The sequence below is a fragment of the Anopheles aquasalis genome, chromosome 3 (assembly GCF_943734665.1).
Source record: "Anopheles aquasalis chromosome 3, idAnoAquaMG_Q_19, whole genome shotgun sequence".
Taxonomy (NCBI): domain Eukaryota; kingdom Metazoa; phylum Arthropoda; class Insecta; order Diptera; family Culicidae; genus Anopheles; species Anopheles aquasalis.
The window spans coordinates 5,155,065-5,172,500 of record NC_064878.1 but is presented as its reverse complement, the minus strand read 5'-3'; the positions used below and the strand labels follow the sequence as shown (position 1 = coordinate 5,172,500).

Below are 17,436 nucleotides of genomic sequence, written 5' to 3'. Positions count from 1 at the left end.
GGTTTGATCTCCCATTCCTCCACGGTTTGGAGCTTTAACATTGGCACAAAAAATCGATTTGTAGCTGCCCAAACCCCGCTTCCGGAAGCGTCAATTAGGGATAACCAGCATTGATGGCGACCTGTAAGAGGATGTACAGCGTACTCCGCATCATCAATCGTTGGCACCGGATTTGGAAACGAGTTCGACTACGAGCCGGCTCCTGATCGCAATGGCGGTTGTTGCGTAACACTTGCACTGCCACTATCGGCTCTTGTAGATCGCAATTGTTGCGAGATCCACGTGCTTCCCCTGCGGTACCTCTGATCTTTCCACTCAACGAGCTGCTGCCGCCAGTCGAGTACATGCTTCCCATTCCCAATGCTGAAGGATGCTGGGATGCGAAGCGAAGTCTTGCACCGTTTTCCCTTTGCGCGACGATAACATATTGTTCAAGCTAACCAACTAACGATCGATCAATCGATCGGTTTTGCTGTTCACATCGTCGATGAAGTAACAGGAGAAGACACCGAGCGCGTGTAGAGGACGTGTCACGTCTCGCACCAACAGTGGCGTCTAGTGTGTGTTGACCTACAAATCTTGGCACCAATCGCATACTCCCGGCATGAGATGACACTGCCAGCAGTGTGAACCTCGGCGGAGATGGAGGACGGCGGTAGTAAAGCGTTGCATCATCGCATCGCCAGTTGGTGTCGATGTTATAAATTTCGAAATTGTCGTCATCATCATTATCGCCGGTGCCGACGCGGGAGGCCAGCAATTGGGTTTATGGATCCCCACGAAACGCTGGCGGTGGTCCACGGAGGCAGAGGCCCCTTGGTGGTTAGCTTGTTTGGATTAGGTTACCTCTCTCTGGCTGCTGCTGCTGGTGCTCGGCTGGAACTGCAACACTCTGATGCAACGGGGATCCACTACCTGCTGGCTGCGAGCTGTGGTCGGCAGAGGTTGCATGAGCCAGGTGGCGCGTGAGCACCAAAAACCAGGTAAAGTGGTGCCCGGAATGGTGAAATGGATAGTTTATGGAGCAACGAACAAAGTCCAGCTTCCCATGCAAAAAAAAACAATGGACAGATTTGGTGTGTTTTTGGAGGTGGCCGGGATTTTCTGCCCTGCCGCCGCCGCCGCCGCCGCCGGCCTCTCAAAAGTTCAACTTCAAATGCTAATGAGAGTTTGGAGTTTGGATTCGCTAAGAATCGGCGCCATCCTCATAGCGCGGTTGACCTTATTTTGCGCGTTGTCTTTTTTGGGGAAGGCTAATTGGATGGATTCCATTACTGCGATGCCGGAGCATCGGCGATTAAAAAAGGCAATTAAAAGGTACGTTAGTTAAATAGAAGGCTTCGAGGGGGTTTGGTGGAGAATTGTGTTGGATGAAGGAGAAGTATCTTTTAAGTCGGTGCACACACCCGGAGGTCTGGGAGTTGCTTAATCAAGCCAGATTAACCATTAGTGAGGGCAAAAATGACAACTAATTAGGCCACCCCAAATGTTATGTCACGATTTGCCAAACCGATCCCAACCGAAATCTAAATATTCATCGATCGAACGAATTGACATGTTTACGGTGGATTTATTGCCGTCGATGAGTCCAGATGGGCGCTGTTTGGGTGGTTTATTGTGGTTGCAAATTGTAAAACTGTATCTCGCGGGACCCTGCCTTTGCTTCCTTCTTGCTGCTGTACCTTTTTGGGACGAAGAATAGTGTTAAGCGATCCGGATCCGAGCGGAGGAAGGCCACAGACCACATCAAACCATCTGTTCCGACAGGAGGCGGCGTGTCTCGCCTTGATGGAAACGATTATAAAACCGCAAATTATGAATCCACCCAGCCCAGCCGCCACCTAGCTCGGTGTGGCGTACGGATGCTGTGTGCGGTGAGCGAGCGTCAAGGCCAATGGTGGAAGTGGTTTCACGGTTCAGCTGCAATCGTTACCGCTTGTTGCGCAAGGGCCCGATCTCTGTCTGCCAGCCGCCAATGCGCTGGTGGATAGGCAAATTGAACTTTTCGGTTTTTTTCGTTTAATTTCAACTAATTTACAGTTTTATTATGTTTTACTTGATTCCATGGTCATTATGCTGCCTACAGCCTTGATTGACAGATTGAGACAAAAGAGAAATCATAGTACACCCCGTGATGGATGGATGGGTGGAAGACAGTGGGATGAGGCACTGCAGGCCCGTGGTTGTGTCGTGCCGTTTGATTTATCGATACGCCAGCACCACAACGAGCCCAGTTCGCGCCGTGCAACACCCTTAGGTGACAGCGTGAGCGTGTAATGAGAGGCCGAGGTGGGAGGCTATACATGGAAAACGGAAAAATCACTTTTCCTTTTTGTTTTGTGTGGTGTTGGTCCCCCACCCCGCCGGGCCAGCAGTGTGGGCCTGGATGAGCGATGGGAGACGTCACGTCGGTCGGCCAGTTGTTGGGTTCGTGTTTCACGTTTCATTTGTCAAACAACCTCACAGTCGGCGCTTCGTCGATCGCTATATCCGCTGGTGTGACGCGTCGTATTCTATGGGATGGGTTTTCTGCTTTGTCTCGCAGGCGGACGGAAGTGAGTTTGCCATTTGGCCAGCATTCTTCCGGCTCTAGTGCCGGAACCCCGACTGAATGGCTAATGTTTTATTTCCTCGTTGGGCATGGTGACTGCTGAAGGTGGTGGTGCTATTGTCTGGAAGCGACAAATCGCCATGGTCATCACTTTATCTTCTGCAAAGGTCTGGTGATTCTTCTTCTGTTTATTGTTAAGTACGTCAACGAAATCCCTCTATATTAATGCCGATTTGATATCATTCGGCAACAAGCGCCAGACCTGCTCTTCACTCGTAGACACTGCTACCTAATCTTAATCGATGTTCCGCATTGCTCAGTGCGTTATTTATGTTGTGGCTGCGCAATAATCCTAATCTCGTGGCACTGCCAGTTGGTTCCCTTCGACGGAGCCTGCTTTTAGCAGCAGCAGGAACCATAAAATCGAGTTTATGTATCAAGGAAGCGTACGACTGTGCCCAACTGGCCTAGTGGCTTTTCCTACATGCAGAGCTCCGTTGTAGGCCAACGTACCTGGGTAGCTGTGTATCTCTCTCCTGCAGGATCGGGACAGTTCAACCGGCCGAGAGGGGAGCCTGTTTCACTCTTACCGGGGCGACGCTTTGTGGTGAAGCGTGGCGGGTCATTTTTCGAATGGAGTGGAGTGGGTAGACAGGTTAGAAAGTAACGAGTGTGCATATTCACTACTCGCTGCAATGAGGAGTACACGCTTGCTCGCCATTTTCCCGCTCTTCCCCCGGTCCAATCCACGTTCACCGAAAACGGAATCGGTGGGTGTTTTTGGGAGGAAGCGAAAGAAGATCGGGATCTCATAACGTGAACGTGTCGTTAAATGGCAGTTTTCCTGGGCTCCGCACAGAGGTATCGCTCGTTCGTTATTGGTTTTGCGTGGTTTTTGGCCTGTGTAGTGAGTGGTACGTCTTCAGATGAGCCTTACGGGGCGAATGCCAGCTAGCGTAGTTCGCTATTGCATAATCGGCGGCACCGGCGGCAAAGGGAAAAAGCAACACCGGATCGTCGGGACCGGTAATCGTGCCCGGAGCAGCACACGAAAGACATCAACGTGATTCGAAGGCGCATAAGCGACGAACCCGGTTTCAATTGGAATGGATTCTCTTTAAGAATCAAAACGACTTACGGCATTACGGATGCACGGTGGGATCGTGTAATGTACAAGCGAAAGAGAGCTCTCTGGTTGATCTTCATCGTGTGCTTCTTGCTGTTTTTGGGGGAGGTCAAGAAATGAATTGAAGAGAGTTTCTATATGCCGCAGTTTGGAGAGGAATGATGGTGGTGGCGTAGAACGGTCACGATTCCACCGTCTGTGGTGGCTGATGGCACCGTTGGCTGTTCGATTCTTATCTCAAACTCATCGCCTCCCGTCAGAGGTGGAACGGTACACTCTCCATCGAACGGTATCTGGTTTCGCTTGATTAGCATCCAGCAATGTACTGTTTGCTTTGAGGTTCGAGCCATGGTGTGAGGTTGTTGCGTGGGTAAAGTTTGTAGCACAAAGGGCAAATAATGTAACCGAAAAACCGGTTCCCGTTGAAAACAAACTCGCGCCTTCTTGCTGCACGTTGGCGTTTGTCTGGTTGTACGGGTACGTACCGCACGATCTGGCGCATTCTCTGGCTTCGACAATGTTCGGTGGTGTTGGGTTTTGCGGTGAATCCTTCGTGTTGAATTGAAAATGAATAATGCGACTCTTACTCTCACTGAGCGCCGACGAGAGTGATTTATCATTTCGTTTCTGATCAGTCTGGGCGTGACATGCACGTTCCATTGCATAAACCGAGTTTTGACTATTGTGACTGCACAGCCACCGCGCGACGGAAGGGACTCGTAAGAAGCTCGCAACGTTCCGCTGGTATACTGTGTCTGCTGCGCGCGCCTAGTGGAAGATTGCTACCGGATGGTACCGGGCTCGGGCAGACGATCGCGGATAGGAGAGATGCTCATAATGATCGTTTTTTTCTTTGTGGTTGGTGGCTGCTGTTGCTCACGGCATTGTCGATCGTCAGCCAATGCTCATTTTGACCACCACCGAAAAACGTTGTTGCCACGATTCCTCCGGCGTTACGACATCCTCATCCGGCCCCGTGGAATGTTTTGGAACATATTATCGACGCCACCGTTTCGTCCTACCACTCAAACATCTCCCCACCGCCTCTCTCTCTCTCTACCTTTTATATCGAGAAATTACGGAAGGAAACGAATGCTCGGCGCGCACGTGTTTTTGGGTGCGCAGAGCGCGACACAACGGGGATTGAGAAGCTGTGCTTGCTCACCTCATCGCTCACCCAACCGGTGTTGCCATTTTCCGTTTTTCTACTGTACCAGATTGCCGCCTTTCGTTCGTTTTGCCACCGCATTATGTGGAAAAGTGTTTTTTTTCTTTCTAAAGAGCCAAAGAGAATCGGAATCGGAAGCGTAAATGCAAATGGGAAATCACAATTTTTCACCCCTTACCGCTTGGTCGTTGCGGTTGTCGCGCTCATTGGTGTCACGGTCCGGCCATTAACGTGCCTAGTGTCTAGTGCGATCGTTGCATGCAGATGCAATAATGGTTTTGGTTTTTGTTTTCTTCCTCCAAGGCAATGACAATGAAAATTACGTTCGCTTAAGTACGACATGTCCTCAACGCTGTTACCGAATGGGCGTGCTGCACACTGCATGCCTGTGAAGGCCGTTCGTGGTGCCGTGCATGGTCACCGTGGACCAGTAGCGTGAAACGCAAATTGTTCCACCAAATATCGACAATTGTCACCGTCAGTCGGCGAGGGGCTAGAGCTAGAGCGTGAGTGAGGTAATGTGTTTGCGTTGGCGCAGTGAACACGATCGAGTGACAATAGGTGACAGCATGCTGGTAGCATGTGGTGATGCGTGTTTGTGGCAAGGCCGTACACTACTCGATTCGCAGCTTAGTTTGTATGCGTTACTCATCATCATTTGATGCTCGCCGTGTTAAAAACCTTGACAAAGGATTTCCCTAGATTATCGGGCACTCAATGTCTCTGTGAAGGATCTTATGGCAATAGATTGAAACTGCCATGAAAAGGATGCCCTTGTCCTGCAACCGTTCCAATAGCATTGGAAAGCTTTTACAACAACAATCAAGGAGAGTGTCTGACGGTCAAACCCGCATCACTACTTGCGAGCATTTAAAAATGGAAAGATGATTCGCGCTCTCTTCGCGGCGAAGGTTATTATGCCGCCATGGTGAATACATTTGCACATTCACCGTGGCCTTTAACCGGATGACCTTCACGGTCCGGTGGTGTTACTTGCTGCTGAACCTATTCGCTTCCATCTCAGCTCACTATCGGTGGGGCTTTCCATCGTTTGAAGTGAAATTAAAGCTGAACCAAAACGCTGGGATTTGCAATCACTTCTCCCGCACCACACGCACGTTGAAATCGAAATGCAACGAAACTAAAAATGAAACCGTCTGGCCACTTGTAATGCGCTGTCTAAAGTGAAATTGAAATTACATCTCGTTTGGCAACATCTGGGCGCAATTCTCGCTCAACGAGGATCCAAGGTATGTGCCCCCCACACGCTTTGCGTTTCTTTTCATTTGTTGCCGGCGGCCCTCTGGCGCAATGCTGTTGAGCGTCTTTTTTTTTGGGTAACTGTTGTTGTTTCTATCTCATTAGCCCTGTTGCTCTTGTCCGAGATGTCGATACTCAACTTTCCCATTGATGCCAAATTATTCCCCCCCCCCCCCCCCCCCCCCCGGACCGTTTGGTGGCCACTGCATTTTCATCTGGCTCCTTGCGGGCCCCTCGCGCTGATCTCTCGCAAACGGTGGGCGTCGCAACAAAACAAGCAAACGAAAGATACTTGAGCTGCCGTGTACTGGTCCATGGCAAACATTTTTCACTGCGCGAGCGGGCTCGCTCGCTGGCGGCCTTGCGGCTGATGGCCAGTTATGCGGTGTGAAAATTACCAAACCTACGGTGGCACGCGCCGGAGTCTGTTGCGGCTTGCGAAAGTACGAGATGAGCCACGAGGCGCACTCGAGCAGCAAATCGGTTTTGTGCAATTCGAACAGAACGCGCAATCCAAAGGTGGTGGTAATCGGTGCCCGACATGCAATCTCCTCCACTGTGATAATGGTTGCGATCTGTATTGCCTGGGCCAATCGGATGAGAGATTTGGTTTCGAAAGTGAAGCGCCCGAGAGATGAAGAGGAGCATCTTTTTGCTTTCGGCATCACTAATTGTCGTTTTTTTTAAAAGCGGTTCAACCGGGTGGCCATTATTCTCTGTTTGTCTCTGAAATGAATGGCAATCCAATCGCCCAGAACGATACAAATTGTCCCACTTACAAGCGCGACAAATGGGTCCGTTGTTTGGCGCGAGGAAAAATGGATTCCATTCAGGGATCTGAATGGAATCTCTGGTTGAGGTTTGGTGTGAGGAAGGAGACACTGGTGTGGTGTTAATTTATGTAAATACATTCTTGACCCTGCCTTCCTACCCGTTCTTCCGAGAGAACTTTTTAAACGTCAATTCCCTACCAACGCAAACAACGCATGAATGGTGTGTCTCACTCCCGGTTTCACTCCCAGGGCGGGAGGTGACATTTACCGTTTAAACAGGTGGACATTTCGCCGTTCACCGAGAACCGACAGTGGTTTATGGGACTTCGTTTGCTTAAGCGTTCGTTGCGCTGCGCTGTGTTTCGCTTGCTAGTCGGTCTTTGAACCTTCCTTCGTTTTTTTGTGTGTGGCTGTGTTGAGCAGACGGTATCAACGGCTCGAACCAGACAACGGGCGTCTAACCAGCAGAACGGCTCGTCAGTCTGATGAATGATTAATTGTTGTCCGTCTTTGTGTGCTAGTGTAAAGAATGGTTCGCTCTTAGAATGACTCATTTCGATGAGGGCTGGCATAAGCGACCTTCGACAATAAAACAAATGACTTCAACGGGTGACTAGGAAACGAACCCTGTCATCTGGAACCGATACCGTTGATTAATTATTTTTTAAACTTTCTTTTTGCTCGAAAAAGGTTTCTACTTTTCGTTGCTATGATAATTACAATAGGAGTTCAACATACCGATTTATGAAAAATCATTAAACATTCAAAACAATCCGTGACAGTGGGCTGCTGCGGTGGTAATGGCGCTTCGTTCCTTCGTTTACTGTTGTCTCGCGTTGCCTTTCGTGTGTGTTTTGTTGTTGCTGGATTTGACTGGCTATGAGTGATAGATCACGAGTATCATGCACCTCTTGGCAGATACTAGTAGCACATATTTCACGACAGAGAACAACGTTGCACACAACAGAGGTTCCACTAGGATCTCTCTCCCTCTCTTCACACGTTTTGTATCTCGTCAAACGATGCACGAACGAGACCGATCGATGGGGCTCGATTCTTTACGTACCCGGACGCACACACGCTCACACGGTCACACTTGCACTTGAAGCTTCTTTTCTGTGATCGACAGACAGACCGATTCCTTTCTTTGCTTGCTGGCTTCGCTCAACGGGGAAGGTCGGTGTCGCCGGAAGGAGTCACCACCACTGCGCCTTGCCCCGTGTGTCTCGCCGTCTCGTCGCTTCGCCGAGGGTGTTGAAAACCTGTTTAAGGATACCTGCCACCGATCACGGGCACACGCTCGCTGTACACTGGCTGTTCAATCAGAACATCAGACATTCCTCTACGGCAGAGAAATGATTTCTCGCTTTGATTCCTTTGTAAGAAAAAGATCCTCTATCACCCGGTGCACCGTTGCTCTTTTCCTATCCTCACTGTGCGGTGAATTGACAAACGAAACATCGAATCCGTGCTGAACAAACGCCACACGGCACGAGCAAACGGAGCACCACCACACACGATCGCGACGAAGGCAAGACTGAGAGTGCGATACGAGCGATCGTTGCTGCGAGGTGTCTCCTCCGCCACACCGCTCATGATGATGCCGACGTCATAGCTGATCGTGCGCTGCTGGTTTGGCGGAGCGGGCTCTCGCGTTTGCCTGTGGCCGCTGGGTATGCGCTGCTTATGCAGCAGTGCCCCGCCGTAACGCGCGTTGTGAAATGGTGGATGGTGTAAAGTGGCACAAGCCGCTTAGCAGTGAGCGAAAGAATCAATGGACAACCGGTTGGAAGGAGAACGAACGAAAGTAAAGACGGGGCGAAACTAGGATTGTGATCGCGCTCGCGCTGCAAAGCGTGCCACGATGCCGCTTAAGATGAATAGCTGCGGAACGAAAGAGGCATGTTTTGGGTCGGCCGGTCGCGGCAGGTTCTACTCTACGGCCAGACAGAGTCCAGACATGTCCAGACGTCCATGAGTATGGGACCTGAAATGAAAGGGGGCGAATAAGGAATCATGAAAGCGTTCGGCGAAATGCGAATCAAAGACAGGATAACACACATACCACACCATAATCCGGTGCCGCAACGCTGACAGAACCGGGCTATGCAATAGATCGATAAGGAGTTATGCAATAGATCAAAATCAATTTTGTTTTTTTTTTATCTTGCGCTCTTGTTGGCCCGCGGTTCCATGCATGGGTCACTCGGTTCAATGTGTCAGTTATGTTTTCGTATGCTAGGGACACGCCGTTGAGCTGCGTTGAGGGGTTGACTGGCTTCACGCGATTCAAAGCTATTTTGTTTAGACACCGTTTGAGTTCTCCACAACACTTGGACGGCATTATCGAAGGTTAGATAACACCTTTATTGATTCGATTGAAGAAGGAGTGTTCACTTATGTCTTGATTGCCTCTCAACCGTCTTGGTCGCCGTCGTCGTCACAACGGTGACAGGCAGGTTTCAACATCCGATGCTGTAGTAACCATTATGTTTCAGCCGCAGCATTTATAGCTTCCTCTATTCCTTTGTTTCATTCCATTTGGCAATGTTGCTGGGGTGCTTAAGCAACAAACACCATAACTATCGATCTCTCTAATGCTTCGCGAATGTTTCAGAGAGTTTATTGAGCGGTTTCCCGGTGGACAGTTTAATGTTTTACTTATCTTTAATGGGAATAGCATCCGTTGCATTACTATTTTGAACGAAGCAAAGGCCAATGTATCCATCGTATTGTAGAGTTTTGAGGATAGAGTGATTTCTGTTAGTTATCTGTTAATTTCGTTAACGTTATGCTGGTATCTCCTTCCTCTAGGAATGTTAGCACGGACAACATCCAGAAGGAAAGCACCCTGCGAAGCGTTTCTACCGAAACGGATACGCTAAAGAAGCAGCTTTCAACCCTCAAGCGCAGCAACGACAACGCTTCGACGGAAAATGGGTTCGTGTCTTGGATCGGTTTTCTTTGATTATTTTGTTTGCTTTACTGATTACTGATTACTGATTACAGCCGGCTATCGAACGAGCTGACGGATGCACTGGCCGAGCTGACCATGACGAAGCGGAAGCTTAAGGACTCGCAGCAGGAAGTCGAAGGCATGAAGTCGCAATTACGGGAATACGTTCAGGAAATTCGTCGTGCCGAAGAGTTATTGCTAGCTAAGGTAATTTCCTATATGAGTGAATATTTCTATTTTCTTTTTGTCAAGACAATTTCACATGTACTATGGTTCGTTTTATAATTATCTATCAATATCTACACAGGAACGAGAACGGGAAGATATTCTGAAACAGTACAAATCGCTTTCCGAGGGCGCCAACACATTGGAGGCAAGCAATCAAACGCTGGAAATGGAGAGCATGGAAGCCAAGTAAGTATTTGAGAAGAGTGTATTTTTGTTCATCTTCACACAAGCGGTATCCATCATCGATGTTAGTTACAATCGTTATCTGTCGCATTTTTCCCAACTTCCGTATTTTGGTATTTGACGTATCTTGGATGATTTGATTTCAGTAGATGTAGGTTTTACATTCGGGATAATACGTATATTAATAACATAGTAGAGTTTGGGTTTCTGATTGTTTGGTAATAGTAACTGACAAGAATGAAAAAGAAACACGAATAAAGATATACTTTTTTAATTGAATCCGACATTGCCAAGTAGCATCACTAGAGCTGCTTATATGACGTAGAAAAGAAAGATTCGCTCCGTTCATCGTCCTGTGGCACACTGCCAAGTATGGGATGGCTGCAGCAGCTATCACGTGTAGGAAAATGCATTTTTCTACCTTCATCCGACAAAACTAATATTCGTTACCATATACCGGTCGACGGCAGACGGTGAACCCCACGAGGGCCATGCTAAGGCCGTAAATTAGAAAATAACTTGCATTAACTCTCGACCTTCATTATTTTGGCTGCTGCCGCTGCTCTTGTCGGTTGGACTTCGGACTCGACTTGGACACGACCGGGCACATGGTTTGTTTGGTGTGGTATGCGTTTGTGTATATGTGTGCTTGGGTCTCGTAGGTATAGATACGACTATCGGAGATAATTAGATTTTTGCTGTAGCCACAAGCAATCCAGGGAGTGTGGTGTGTTGCACCATGACCACGAGGATAGCAGAGTTTTATGACTTTATTGGTTATTTATTTACTCACACTTCTCCTACGCTCTGTTCGTACATTTTGCCTTCTTTGTCTTTCGACAACGAAGAAAATTACTCCAGGAAGCGGAAGATCGCATAAGCGGGCTGGAGGAGCTGGTGACGATTCGCGAGCAGGACATCAGGGAGTGCGAGCGGCAGATAAACGAGCTGTCGGCCCAACTGGCGGCGGCCGAGTCCGAGCTCGAGGCGTTGCGAGACAATAACCATGCGCTCTCGCTGGACCTGGAAGCAACGAAGGAACTGTGCAGCAAGTTGGACCTCCAGAAGGACAAGCTGAGTGAGGAGCTGCAGGAGCATTCCAACATCCGTGAGCAGCTGGCCCGGGAAAAGGAAACGATGCAGAAGGAGCTTTCGCTGGCTCGCACCGGCGACCGGGCTGCGGTGAAAGGATTGCAGGAGCTGCTAGCGGCCAGTAGAGCCGAGGTGGAGCAACAGCGAATAGTATTGGCGCAGCGTGAACAGGAACGCGATAAACTGGTAACGGAAACGGATGCACTGCGGGCAAGGTTGGCGGAGCAGCAGGAGGCCGTTCGGCGCAGCGAGGCACTTGCTAGCGAGTACAGTGTTCAGCTGCAAGAGCTGCGACGCAAACTGACGGATGATCGATTTGCTCTCATTCGCTCCCGGAACGCCGACCCGTCCGACATTGAACCGTCCGAGGTCGACGTGGAAGATGACGATGATGAGCAAAACAGGTACTCAACAATGTAACAAGGGAATTAGATTCGGGAGGGATCCTGCTTCTTAACTGCCACTTTTAACATTCCATTCTCTCTCGTGTTTGTGTGTGCGTGTATGTTTTATCGAAATATTGTAACTAGAATAAGGCGGTACTTAGAGATAGCGAATAAAGCGAACAATCACGGTGGAAACCATTACCTTTCGAACCCAAATCCGGTACGACAGGAAATCCCGAACGTGTCGAAGTATAATCCAAATTCAAAGTCTATTCCGAAGACAAAGCAGTCACATTTTGTAAAGTGGGGAAGCTCCCGTGAGCTTCACCATAGAAGCACACAAAAATCAGGTAAGATCCACGTTTTGCGGGTCCTCATGGTCTCAATGAAGCGTATCCGTTACCGTTCTGTTTGCATATCTCTGTTTGGACAGCTCCGCGAATTAGTGCTCCTAGTGGGTGGAAAATTACAAAATACAAAAAGGGCACTGTGGAAGCAAAGGAACGTGCAAATCAAGCCTCGAATACCATCGGAATCGAGAACGAGAATAATTCTAGCTATTATTCGTTGTCGTCTATAAACTCAATGGCTTACAGTATATCTAGCTCTGTTTCGAGTGACACCATTGTAGCAGAGGTAGGCTTACCAAAGTATCCCTAGTGCATTGCTAGAAACGGGGGCCAGAAATGCTGTCGCTTCTGCTCCAGCTGCTAATCGATTTCCATTAGTTAACTGCGATCGTTATACAACTTTATTTCCTCTTGCATTGGTTGCCTCTCAGCAGCGTAAGCAGGAGCTGCAAAGTGGAAACCGTACCGACGGCATCGTTAGTCCTGCGAGTGACCAACGGGTGCTAACGGAAGGAGTCGTAAAAGGCAGAATAGATGAGGTCGGGTCAACGGTAGTCATCTATAAAACGGCCGAAGGCGATCGTTTAATTTTGAAGAACAAACCACCGGTGGGAATCCGGAATCAAGAGTGCCTTCCAAACGAAACACTACCGGCAAACCCATCCATTCCCGCCACTGACCGGCTAATGATAATTAATGAAAGATCACCAGCCATGCCGGACCGTTCCGTTGCCAAAGCCGGTGCTGGGAGTGCAACTACAAGGACGACCCAAACGACGACGACCATCGTGGAAACGTGGGCCAAGCTGCTCGAACATCAATCGTCGGTGCAGTCCGCTCCGGCGGAGCTGATAGCTGGTGAAGGTAATTATGCTGCCAAATGGTGAACATACGAGTGCAATATCGTGGTTGGTAGTATTGTTACGAAATTTCCCGATTTACTGTTTTCCAGCGGAAAGTGCGAGAGCGCCAAGGCGTAATGAGGCGTTGGAAAATACCGTGACCGCAATGGGGTCAACGGTTTCCGCTACAACACCTAACTATCAGCTTCGTTTCAATGTGAAGCTTCCGGCGGCGAGTACGTGAGCTTGCGATACATTCATTCTTCCTCTTGTATATAAACCCTTTTGGAGCATTTTTATACACTAAAATTGTTATTTACACAGAGTGTTCATAGTTCTCTTCATACAGAATTAGATGTACTAAACCGTACTATTCAGACCATCGCACTTTGTCCATTTTTTATATCATTCTGTTTATCTAGTAAGCGATTGATCTGGAATTAATGAGCCATGTCATAGCATTACTTAACTAGTCACCATAACAAGGCTCCAACGAGGCGTGCTTGTAATGGCTTTAGGTTTGGTGATAAACATGAACTCATAAAACTCACAGCTCGATTACTTACTTTGGTTTGCAAATACAAAAATGCATTTGCTGCGCTCATTAACGCAATGAGCCACATCGGAGAGTAATGCCGGGATCTATCACGAACCATTACTCGCCTAACGAGTATGTTGAGTATATAAATCCCAAATACCCGCCAGGTAGCGAGTATTGGATGGTTTGCAAAGATGTCTGTCTACTGGATTGCGCTGTGGGCGGTTGTAGCGAGCGTTTGCCACAACCAAGTGCAAGGATCTGTACGCATCACCAACTATACGGATGAGTGGGATGCAAAGTATCTGGACGTTGATTTGCGGGTGCGTCGGCTAGATAAAACGACGGCGATCGATTTCGATCTGGATCTGAAGCAGGTGCTCGACAAGAATGTGGAGGTAATATTGAAAAGTTGCAGGGTGGGATTCTGCTCTTCTAACCTAACCTTCGAGCTTGGTTTTCGTAGTATGATGTGCGCCTGTGCCGGAAAATTGCTGGCAAATATCATCAGATGATGTACACCGGTAAGCAGCAGGTATGCGGAATGGAAACGCGACGTTCGCGGAACCTACTGGACCGCTACATCGCGTCAGAACTAGTGAAACACTCGAACCTCACCACACGCTGCCCGATCTCGACCGGTCACTATGAGGTGCGCAACTTTGAGATAGACGATCGGCACCTGATGATGAGCGTTGTACCGTCCGGGGAATTTCTAATCAAGTTCGGAGTTTACCATCGCGGAAAGGAGATAAAAATGAATCGTTGGTTCATCACGGCCACATAATGATTAATTCTAGATCAATAAGTTGTTTAAGCGGTGATCGTTCTGCCGTAAAACGCCTGGGGGAGTTGATTAATGTGAAATGCAAACGCTCCTTATGTATATTGAGCTGCGGTTAATACATGTTTGATTATTTTTATGCGATTCTTGTGGATTTTTTACACCGAACTGAAACATCAGCGCCTAGTGGAATCGCTTTACACCCAAACTTTCTTCAATCTTCCGTACCATTTCGATTGGAAAATTATGTCGTTGCGTTTCCCTGCAAAGCATTTTACCACAAGCCCGAAGCTTGTCTCCGGCAGATACGGTGGGAGACGGATATGGTTCAGGGTAACGTTTTGGAAGATGAACTGCGCCGGCGAAATCGGGCATCTAGTCGGTACGTTTCCATGGTGCTTCAAGTCGTTATAAACCAATGCTGCCACACGATCCGTCGCTGGTTGCTTCAGAAATAAGCAAAAGTCAAATGTCTTATTGTAAATCCAGTTCTCCTGCGTGCGTGTGCGAACAAAGTAACCGATATTCATCTGCAAGTAGATCAGTTGCGAATAAACATGTGGAGTATTTTATGTCGTGTGATGAACGATTTTCCTTCGCGCATCCTTACCCTAAGGCTGTCAAACGTAACCAAGTTACGGATATTCAGGTGCATTGTGACGTTGTGCATCGATCCATGTCGCTGGAGGGATACAGACGTTATAGTTTGCTTATCCAATCCTTCTACCTCCGCACTGGTTAGTACTGGAATGAGCTGCAGGTAATAGGAAGCATACTGTTAGAACAGATACGCACACGGTACGTTTCAAGAGTATCTCAAACCTCGAATCATACCTTGAAGGATTTTCCAACCACATCGTTCATCGTCGCAAACGACAGGACGGCGAGCACACACAATTGAAAGGAGCCACTCATTGTAGCACCCATATGGTGTGCTACACTAGTTCCAAACCACGGCAGCAGGAGAACTGAATCTTAATGCCAGAGCTGCGCCACTTTTGCTTACTATCTCAATGGCTAAAGTAATTATATTTCATAGTTGCAATTAGATACAGTCTGCTATATCCCCTAATTGCGATCGGTAGTCACGGTTGTTCTGTCGCAAAATAATGTTAAAGATTTGTGGATTTTTTTGTACATTTGCTAATACCACCAATCAAAGCCACAACTGCAATATCTTTACGACAATACCCACAAGAAAAATAGTTCCCTTACAAAATAAATGTAGCCAAATGCTGTTGTAGTTGCAATTTATTAGAAACAACAAAATATTTGCCAGCTGCCATCTGTTGCTTTGTCAAAAGCGTGTGTTAATTTCATCTTGGAACATTCGTAGGTTAAACAGACAGTTTCATTAGTCGACCGTACCATGAAGACTTAAAATAGAGCTCTTTTTTCGCTCCGTGATAGGCATCCAATACGAAGCCAATGTTGGTCTCAGACAGGAAAAAAGTCAGTTGTATTTGATTTCATTAGTATCATTCGTTTTTCCGTTTAATTTTCTGGTTGACGTTCCATAATTTCCACTGCCATTCAGTTTATCATCGAATCGTATAATTGTGTGCCTAATTGCTAGATGTGTTCAAATTTTTTCCTTATATTATCATGATAGGAGAGGAATCGATTTAGTTTGGTTTCATTATGGCGAGAGAGACAATCTGGATTGTTATATGCTGCGTTACGTTATTTGGGGTTTTTGAATCCAAGGTTTGTTGTTGGAACCGAATCGACTATAAGTGTACCGTAAGCTGTTGTATTTTTATTATTTTTGGCAGCTGACTGTGCAAGTCAATAAAGTGGAAGTCACAAACCCGACTCGACTGGCTAACTGTACAGCCTCAGTGCAGAGAATTGGTGCTGGTTCCAACTTTCAATCTTATTTCCATCTCGTCCTGCATCAAGCGGTCACGGATGCGCGGGTTGGTTGTAAAGCGCCACAGTTAATCGGTCAGTCGATAATGAAAACCCTTAATTTGATCCCTCTGGTTACAGGTCAACGTGGCATACTTTGTTCCCATGCTGACCGGAAACTACGATCATCCCATCTACAACCGAACCGTCAGCTACTGTTCGTATCTAGTACGACCGACGACTGACCGAGTGCTGCACATGATCTACGATGGATTGGGTCGCAGTGGCAATCTACCTAAGCGATGTCCTATTGCGCCCAACGCTTACTTCTTCAATACGAGCTGGGACAATATTCGGTTGCCAAGCGCTCTACCATCCACTATTTTTCGCCTGAATCTGGCTTTCTACAGTGGTCCCAAGATGGAACTTGTCGTCGGTCTTCGCTGGTACGGAGTGATAAAGAAGACGGACAGCTAGTGGTTATGGATAGGCGTGTCCTCCAAACGGCAAGCAAGAAAGCTGCCCTAGCCTAAACTATGGGTTGAATAAACACTTACTTCACCAGCATGTTTGGTGCAACAGAAAACCTTACTGATGATGTACTTAGTTCCCGTTTACATGATCAAATGCTCGCACTTTGATCCAATTAATAGAAAAATTAGAAGTTTAAAAATTGTATTGGTGTATTAATTTACTCCAGATTACTATTTCGCTGACATACTTGATATGTGATCAACACAGGGAACGGAAAACATGTTTTACTTTGCCGGGAAAAAAGGGATTCACACAAAATTAAACAACCACATGCTATGTGCGGAGCGAGTTAAACCGTCCAATTTACTTGTGCAGTACCGCATAACATCTCGATCAACCGATACGTCCCATCATTAAACCTGCTATCATATCGCACAGCTTAATACAAGTATGATTGCTGGTTTTGCATAACATCGGAAATTTCAAACATTAATTGTTTTCTTTCTATGTAAAGTATTGCTCAAGCGAAAGAAAGAGCGGAATTGTGCGGAGAATCCATTTGTATTATAATCAGTAACGTTCGTTACTCTGTTTAAACTGTTTCTTCCCTAGAACCGTTTTAACTGTAAACCCTTTTAACTATCTAAAGGGACTGTTTTTATTCCAGTTAAAAATGCTCCTTGCTCAACAACGATCAAGCGGTGTGCATGTCACTCTCTTGATCAGTCCATGTCCAATGAACGTCTGATAATGTTCGCTAGTTCGCCGGGACGTTACGACTATTTCGATGCGGAATTTAGCTGGCATCAGGAACGACGGAATCTGCATATGTGAAAGCGGGATTTTGCAAAATCTGTATTGACCAGTAAGCGGA

At 47.5% G+C, this 17,436-nt stretch overlaps 6 protein-coding genes across 8 annotated transcripts in view; 5 read left to right on the top strand and 1 right to left on the bottom strand.

The window, feature by feature from the left end:
- LOC126578628 (uncharacterized) overlaps positions 1 to 8,389 on the bottom strand; it is a 12,481-nt gene extending 4,092 nt beyond the window's left edge. For 2 of the 3 annotated variants that reach the window (XM_050241400.1, XM_050241402.1), the window contains exon 1: positions 7,617 to 8,389. The gene's annotated coding sequence lies outside the window, so the exon portion shown is untranslated. The remainder of the gene's footprint in view (positions 1 to 7,616) is intronic. The other variant, XM_050241401.1, reaches the window with a different exon arrangement.
- Positions 1 to 11,963, top strand: part of LOC126578626 (centrosomal protein of 135 kDa) — a 29,146-nt gene extending 17,183 nt beyond the window's left edge. Inside the window, exons 6-9 of the mRNA XM_050241399.1 lie at positions 9,693 to 9,818; positions 9,888 to 10,041; positions 10,142 to 10,248; positions 11,094 to 11,963. Coding sequence (XP_050097356.1) covers positions 9,693 to 9,818; positions 9,888 to 10,041; positions 10,142 to 10,248; positions 11,094 to 11,757 — 1,051 coding nt within the window. The 3' untranslated portion in view covers positions 11,758 to 11,963. The remainder of the gene's footprint in view (positions 1 to 9,692; positions 9,819 to 9,887; positions 10,042 to 10,141; positions 10,249 to 11,093) is intronic.
- A 272-nt stretch (positions 11,964 to 12,235) lies between these two features.
- On the top strand, positions 12,236 to 12,684 carry LOC126579116 (uncharacterized; the record flags this gene model as incomplete). The annotated part of the gene is made up of 2 exons (XM_050242424.1): positions 12,236 to 12,359; positions 12,508 to 12,684. Coding segments are annotated over exons 1-2 (228 nt in total), but the record flags the coding sequence as incomplete, so codon positions are not given.
- A 75-nt stretch (positions 12,685 to 12,759) lies between these two features.
- LOC126577497 (uncharacterized) lies at positions 12,760 to 13,159 on the top strand. The gene is made up of 2 exons (XM_050239163.1): positions 12,760 to 12,937; positions 13,026 to 13,159. The coding sequence occupies exons 1-2, from the start codon at positions 12,760 to 12,762 to the stop codon at positions 13,157 to 13,159; spliced, it is 312 nt and encodes a 103-aa protein (XP_050095120.1).
- Positions 13,160 to 13,647: 488 nt separating this feature from the next.
- On the top strand, positions 13,648 to 14,240 carry LOC126579114 (uncharacterized). The gene is made up of 2 exons (XM_050242416.1): positions 13,648 to 13,851; positions 13,920 to 14,240. The coding sequence occupies exons 1-2, from the start codon at positions 13,648 to 13,650 to the stop codon at positions 14,238 to 14,240; spliced, it is 525 nt and encodes a 174-aa protein (XP_050098373.1).
- Positions 14,241 to 14,560: 320 nt separating this feature from the next.
- LOC126579113 (uncharacterized) lies at positions 14,561 to 16,565 on the top strand. Its single transcript, XM_050242414.1, has 3 exons — positions 14,561 to 14,641; positions 16,013 to 16,156; positions 16,230 to 16,565. Exons 1-3 carry the CDS (start codon positions 14,561 to 14,563, stop codon positions 16,563 to 16,565), a joined length of 561 nt encoding a protein of 186 aa, XP_050098371.1.
- Positions 16,566 to 17,436: the final 871 nt, after the last annotated feature.